Source organism: Anastrepha obliqua, chromosome 4 (genome assembly GCF_027943255.1).
Source record: "Anastrepha obliqua isolate idAnaObli1 chromosome 4, idAnaObli1_1.0, whole genome shotgun sequence".
NCBI classification, from domain to species: domain Eukaryota; kingdom Metazoa; phylum Arthropoda; class Insecta; order Diptera; family Tephritidae; genus Anastrepha; species Anastrepha obliqua.
Window position 1 is genome coordinate 5,819,903 of NC_072895.1, and position 7,735 is coordinate 5,827,637.

The following is a 7,735-nucleotide window of genomic DNA, read 5'->3' on the forward strand; positions in this document are numbered from 1 at the left end:
GCCGTGGGCAGACAAAAATTTCGGGGGCAAAGCATGGAAGTTTTAACAGGACTCGGCACCATCTCACAAAGCTCGAGTGAACCAAGAATGGGTAAAAACAACATTCCGAACTTCATAACGTCCACACAGTGGCTCTCAAATTCACCAGACGCGAATCCGCTGGATTATTCTTTTTGGGCCATTTAGCAGCGCAAGGTCCAAACTAAAGATTCACTATTCTCGAAGCTTTGAAAAAATCCATCGTCCGCGAGTGGGCCAAACTACCTGCAAGTCACATTCGGGCAGCTTGGGATTCCTTTCTGGACCGTCTCAAGGCCTTAGTCAAGGCAAAAGGTGGTCATATCGAGCAAAAGTAAATTGATTCTTAATTTTGTATTATTTTCAGTTTGAATTGATTAAAATTAATTTTCCAAACTATATTTATGGCCTTCTTAATCGGTTAAACTTCAAGGCCGGACCCTGTAAAAAATTCTGCTGTTTCCTTCGATTGAATTGCACTTGATTAGCACTTAATGCAAAGGAAATTTTTTTTGTTGCTTGATTTTCCAAATATGTAAAGCTTCTAATAAATGGACTTCTGAGTGAAATTGGCTACAGCAGCTTTAAAAATTAATATTTCAAAATAAAATAATCTTAACATAAATTAAAAAAGTACAGCAATGCATATTTTGTATTAATGGAAAACATATAACAAAATGTAAATACAAATAATAAATATATAAAAATATTTTTTCAAGAAAATCTCTAAAAAATTTAATTTTTTTTTATCACCCGTCTGCGTATAACGCCGGCTGCTGCATTTCTGCATTTAGAAATTTTTCGATGCAACTTTACACTCGATCATCATCATTAGCACTGCAGTCTTGTGCAGACCATTGCTGCCACAACTAGGGTTCTCCAATCCGGTCGATCCTCTGCTATGTCTTGCAGTTTGTGATCCCCATTCTCCGCAGGTCGGCTATGACCTCATCAACTCAGCGTTTATTTGGTCTCCCTCGACTGCTTCGTCCAATTGGTTGTCTGTGGCAGTATTTTTCTTTCAAGCCTCAGTTCATATTTGGTCGATGTCTGTTGTTTCAAGTACCCATATCTCGCTGCTATGTGTTAGTATGGGTCTTACAAGCGTTTTATACATTGCTAGCTTTTGAGATTTCGGTAGCAATCGAGACGGTGCTTCTATGAAGTTTTCTACTGTAAAGTATGTCCTACTTATACAGTGTGTTTTTTTTAGAGGTTAGGTTTTCAAGTTGGCACTACTTTTTTCGTAGATGGTCTTTTTGACAGCTGTCACTTGATTTATACTCAGTTTGGTTTGCCATTTCATAATGAATAGACTTACACCTGAACAAGGTTGCAAATCGTGCAAATTTATTACGAAAATAATAGTTCGGTTCGCGCGACGCATCGTGCGCTGCGTCCAATATTCGGTCGACATAATCGTCCATCAGAGTCACTAATTCGATTAAACATGGATCGGTTTCGCACCACGTTTGCTCTAGTGGATAATACGCATCCTCAGAGATGTCGTACAGTGCGCACCGAAGACGCTATTGCTGCTGTGGAGCAGAGTATCGAAGAAGACCCGAATGAGTCCATCCGCCGTCGCGCGCAGCAATTGGAGATGTGCCCATCCGCTTTATGGAAGATTTTGCGGAAGGATCTTGGTTAGCGGGCTTACAAAATCCAACTCGTACAAGAATTGAAGCCGAACGACCATCAAGCGCGTCGCACGTTCGGTGAATGGGCCCAAAACGAGATGGCCACCGATTCCGATTTTCACAAGAAAATTTTGTTCAGCAATGAAGCTCACTTTTGGTTGAATGGGTATGTCAATAAGCAAAATTGTCGCATTTGGAGTGAACATAATCCACAAGCCATTGCTGAGACGCCGTTACATCCTCAAAAAGTCACTGTTTGGTGTGCTCTATGGGCAGAGGGAATCATTGGTCCATATTTCTTTAAAAATGAAGCCGGCCATAATGTTACAGTCAATGGAGAGCGCTATAGAGCTATGATTAATGACTTTTTCGTGCCTGAATTGGACGATGTTGATGTGGACGACCTTTGGTTCCAACAAGACGGCGCTACATGCCATACAGCCAACGCAACAATCGATTTATTGAAGGAAACTTTTGGTGAGCGCATTATCTCGCGCCGTGGACCTGTGGCGTGGCCTCCAAGATCGTGCGTTATAACACAGCTGGACTATTTCTTGTGGGGCTATGTGAAGTCGCTTGTCTACGCAGATAAGCCCGAGACGATTGACGTCTTGGAAGAGAATATTCGGCGCGTTATTGCTGACATACGGCCCCAATTGGAATTTATTCGAGCCATCCGCGGCGGCCACTTGCCCGAAATCATTTTTAAAACATAATGGCAAACCCTTATCTTTATAATAAAGCTAAATTCTTGGCCATAACATTAAATTATATACGTTTTATTTCATCTTGAAAACCTAACCTCTAAAAAAAACACCCTTTACAGTAGAGTGAGCGCGAAAAAAAATTTTTTTTTAGGATCGAATTATAATAGTGCGGAAAAGTTGCATTGTTAGACTAATAAAGTGTATGCCAAATTTCAGCCCATTCGAACGATATCTTCTGTCACCAGCAGAGGCCTCAAATTTTAACATTTCAGTATAAATTCTGAACAATTTTAACTTTTTTGAAAATACTATTTGTTATCATACCGGTATGCGTTAAATAGAAATTTTATATGAGAAGGCCAACCGAAACAATTTAACTCACTACACTCCACTCTGTTTGTTTGATCAAGCAATACGTTTATGAGCTCGCAGTAGCTTGTCCTTATACTCAACTCGCAGCAATTACTGAATTTACAGCAATTACTTTGTCTATTTTTTATTCTTTCGTATAAAAGCATTTAATTATAATCTTTTATTAAAAGTTTATATGACGGCAATCGCATTAACCAAATTTTCCCTAAGACAAACGTTTAACCCTGCAGCAGTCGCGCGGTCTACATATGTAATCCACCATTGTTAAATTTTAAATTTCTTGAAAATCGTGCATCGATTTCATCGGAGATTTTTGCTACTTGTAACTAACAAATTGAGAGTCACTCTCAGTTTTCCGCTGTTAATTGTCGCATGCAGTTGTGTCGCTAGAGGTTCGTGAAATTCATGGTCTACGTATGTATGCCGCGCGACCGATTACGTAAGTATTTTAAATTAGGTTTTATGCTAATAGCTAGTTATACTTTGTAAATAAAAGTGGACTTTTGGCATAATTTTTCATTTTACAATTTTGTGGAACTTTTCTTATAATATTTGCATATGTAAATTTCAGCTACTCTGCTGAAATGACTTTGGACGAACAACTCTTGTCCTTCAGAGGGCGTTGTTCTTTTCGGCAGTATATTCCAAATAAACCTGCTAAGTATGGACTGAAAGTTTTTGCACTTGTAGATGTTCATTACCCATACACCTATAACTTAGAAATTTACGCCGGCCAACAACCCGAAGGTCCATTTCGGTTAAGCGACGAGAGATTTGATATCGTGGTGAGAATGGTGCAACCAATTTTGAATAGACATATCATATTACTATGGACAATTGGTTTTCCTCTCTGAAAATAGCAAAGCAATGATTTGATAATGGAATTACAATGGTTGCTACCGTTCGAAAAGATAAAAGAGAAGTTCCCCGGGAATTTAGAATTGCCTCTAACAATATGCTCCTCAAAATCACTCACTCTCCATATACTCTGGTTTCTTATGTACCAAAAGCCAACAAAGTAGTAATAGCCATGTCTACAATGCACAACGATACAGCGATTGATTCTGACACCGGAGATCAACGAAAGCCGGAAATAATAACATACTATAATCGCACTAAAAATGGCGTTGATCTGGTTGACAAGATGTGTTCTCTTTATGACGTATCTAGGAATTCGAGAAGGTGGCCGCTGACTAAGTTCTATAATCTTGTAAACCTCAATGCTCTCAACGCATTATGCATTTACACTGCAAACCGTAACTATGAATCTGTCAAAAGGCGTGATTTTCTCATAGACTTAGCCTTGTCTTGGATGAAACCACTGGCTCACCAAAGATCAACACTTACCATGCTACCTAGAACACTGACATTTAAAATAAAAGACTTCTTGGATCTTCCACAAGTTGTAAGTCATCAAGGTCCAACGCACAATAACTACGTCGGTCGTTGCTACGATTGTGGAAGGGCCCGTAATAAAAGCACCCGTAAAGTGTGTAACGTTTGCAATAAATTCATTTGTCCTAATCATTCCAAGACTGTATGTTCGTCATGTTTCGAAAACAATTAAAACATCTCAATTATCTTCTGGTTATTTTATATATATTTTATACTTTTGTGAAGTATCTTAATTTTTTGTTAAAAAATGAAATTTTGGTTTTTATTTATTTTATGTAAGAACAGAAAGTTTATTTATGTTATTTTTGATTAATATTAATAAATTAAACAATAACAAGAATACTTAAAACAAAAGCAATGGAAGAGTTAAATATTTATCTTTTGTATTTTTAATTTTAAAATGGATTACATATGTAGACCGCGCGACCAATTACGTCAGTTTCAGGGGCGCGACTACTGTAGGGTTAATTGCCCATTGTTTGGAAGTCCTAAAGATTTGCCAGATCATCAACTACCAAGTTATGAAGATGTAATGAGAGGTTGTTTTTTTCAAAGACGGGAACTGGGAGTAGAGTAGGAGGAAACGAGAGCCGGCATTTTCGATCATAGCCGGACAAGTTGCCAAGAAAATCATTTATAACAAGGCTTATATTCCCATAGTTTCGAATTCACGCGTAATATACATGATAAATGAGTATTATAAAAAGTACAGAGGAATTAAAAAGGGTTTGCATTCTGCACATAGAAGTCCTGCTTTGAAAATACGTGCTGATGACTTTAACCCTAGAAAACTCTGAGGCGCAAAGATTGCCATTTTTACGTATTTCATTATGATTGAATGCAAGTGGCAGCACGAGCTTTCAAACCATTATAGTAGTCTCTTGTGTGAGATGTGTACTTCTGACTCCCAAATAATATAGAAAAATGGCTGGAGGAGCTGTCGCTAAATGGAAGCGAAATAGAGGACAATTTAGAAAAGGATTTCGATTCAGACGATAGCCTAATTGATCCAAACTTGTTTTGAAAAATTTTTCACAGTAAATATAATTGAAGAAATTCTTCTTCATACCAACGAAGACATTAAAGTTAAATCCAATAATTACAAAAAACAAACCACAACCACATCATTAACTAGAACAGAAGAACTTCGTGCTCTCTTTGGAATTTTGGTTTTAAGTGGTGCGCTAAAGAACAACCATTTGTCAACTAAAGAGCTTTTTGATCCTTTGCTCTGCGGATCTAAAAATGTTGCTACAATGACTATGGAACGTTTCAGATTTCTTATAAATTGCCTTCATTTTGATGAGCGGCACACGAGAAAATAGAAGAAAGACCGATAAATTTGCTCCCATTAGAAACATATGGGACATTTTTATTCAGCAATGTAGAGATAACTTTAAACCATTGTCATATGTGACAATAAACGAACAGCTACTAGCATTTAGAGGTCGATGTCCATTCCGAATGTACATACCAAACAAACTAGCTAAATACGGAATAAAAATTGTGTTAGTCTGCGATGTCAGAACTAAATATATGTTTGATGCTTCACCATATTTGGGAAAAAATTTTAATACATTAGCTGGCGAAGGCGTTAGGTTCTTATTATTGTAAGCTTCTCACTAGAACTATACATGGAACAAATAGAAACATAACTGCAGACAATTGGTTCACTTCCATACCATTGGCAGAACAGCTATTAGCGAATCCTCAAAAGTTAACTTTAATTGGAACAATCAAAACTAACAAAAAAGAAATTCCAGATGAGTTCAAGCATAATACATCCCGTCGTATTGGAACATCCATGTTCGGTTTCCATGATAAGTTAAGTCTTGTTAGCTATAAAGCAAAACCTCATAAAACTGTTCTTATAATATCAACTATGCACGACGAACCCACACTTAACTCACTATCAAAAAAACCTGTAATTATTGAATCCTATAATGCAACAAAAGGTGTTGTTGACACTTTTGATCAGATGTGTTGTCATGCCAGCTGCAGCCGCAAAACCAGGCGTTGGCCATTATGTATGTTTTACGGTATGATAAATGTGGCAGTATTGAATAGTTATATTCTCTATGTTTCAAACTGTGACCAAAAACAAATAAAGCCAATGAGCAATACAAAAACTCAACAAAAATTGGAGAAGAATTTTGTTTTTTAAAAAGTAGCCTGATAGGCGAGCTTTAGTTCTAAGCGTTTAAAAAAAAGGGTTTAGTTTTCTAGGGTTAAGGCGAATGCTTCCTGACTTTTTGATATTTCAGCTTGTAAGTGTCAGGATTTTACAACTTGCTCATGTCCAAGAGAAAAAAAGTTCCTCAAAAAGAGCAAGCTTTTCTGTCAGACCAAAGAAGTGCTCGTATGGCCGTATCGGAAAAGTGGACCTACCTGAAACAAAGAAACTTATAGAAAGAGAACGACGCCGCGATGAGATGACCAAGCAAATTACTAATAAAAAATTCTGTGGTGAATCTCGTTACTGAAGGATCGTTTCAAGTATACGGAAGTGATGCTCGGAATGGATTCATTTGGTGCACTTTAGCATACCGTCAAACTATGCCTCATTTGGACAACAAAGCACTTCCTCTGATTTGATAAATATGAAATAAACTATTGCTTTACGTTTAAACAAAAGGGAGTTTCTTGAAATGTTTTTTATTTTATAATTTCTTTACGCAATATTGTAAAACATGAAAAAAAGAACACCAATTAAAAAAAAAAAAATAAAATAAAAAATAATAAGAATTAAAAAAAAAAAAAAATTAAAAAAAAAATAATAAAATTAAAAAAAAAAGAAACAAAAAACAAAAAAATAGTAACCCAAAGTGGAGCAACCTCCACGTGGTGGGTTCTGGGCTACAAAAATATTTATGTACTTGTATTCTCGCAATAAAAAGTAGGCAAAAACTACACAACCAATAATGTTTTATTATTATTTTATAGTGTACAGGTGCTTAATCTTGGATAAATTTAAGTCTGGTTAGTTTATAGTCCTTATTTTTGGTGTGAAATGTGCTCCGGAATGTATGCATTGAGAAAAAAAAAATAAAATTGTTCAGAATATCAATTTTGAGGCCTCTGCTGGCGACAGAAGATATCGTGCGATTGGGTTGAAATGGCACACACTTTATTAGTCTAACAGCGCAACTTTTCCGCACTATTAGAATTCGATACTAAAAAAGATTTTTTTTCGGCCCACTCTATTATACAGTGTGGACCGCAGTTTGTTGCATTTTCTATATTCAGAAGATTACTGAAGTATTCTTGCCATCTACTCAATGTTTTTGCATTCTCTGTGTTTATTTTAGCTTCCTTGTTTTTGCACACTCGATACCCTTGGTAAAAATTCCCAACAAAAAGTAGTTAAATCTTTCCCTAGATTTTCATTTTAAGCAGTCCTTACGCGTATTTGTAATTTCATTGCTACTCCACGTCATTAATCATGTGTTGGAAATAATATGTCAGACAATATAAAGTACGGAGATGAAAGTGATTAAAATAATCTGCAATTTCCTACGCAATTAACGCACCAAACTACCACGAAACGGAAACAGAAACAGTAAAGAAGAAACTGAAGTAATGCTAATATCCAATAGCAAACTG

At 36.5% G+C, this 7,735-nt stretch overlaps 1 protein-coding gene across 1 annotated transcript; it reads left to right on the forward strand.

The window, feature by feature from the left end:
- Positions 1–3,113: 3,113 nt before the first annotated feature.
- On the forward strand, positions 3,114–4,018 carry LOC129246024 (piggyBac transposable element-derived protein 4-like). The gene is made up of 2 exons (XM_054884526.1): positions 3,114–3,176; positions 3,309–4,018. Exons 1-2 carry the CDS (start codon positions 3,154–3,156, stop codon positions 3,589–3,591), a joined length of 306 nt encoding a protein of 101 aa, XP_054740501.1. The 5' UTR covers positions 3,114–3,153; the 3' UTR covers positions 3,592–4,018.
- Positions 4,019–7,735: the final 3,717 nt, after the last annotated feature.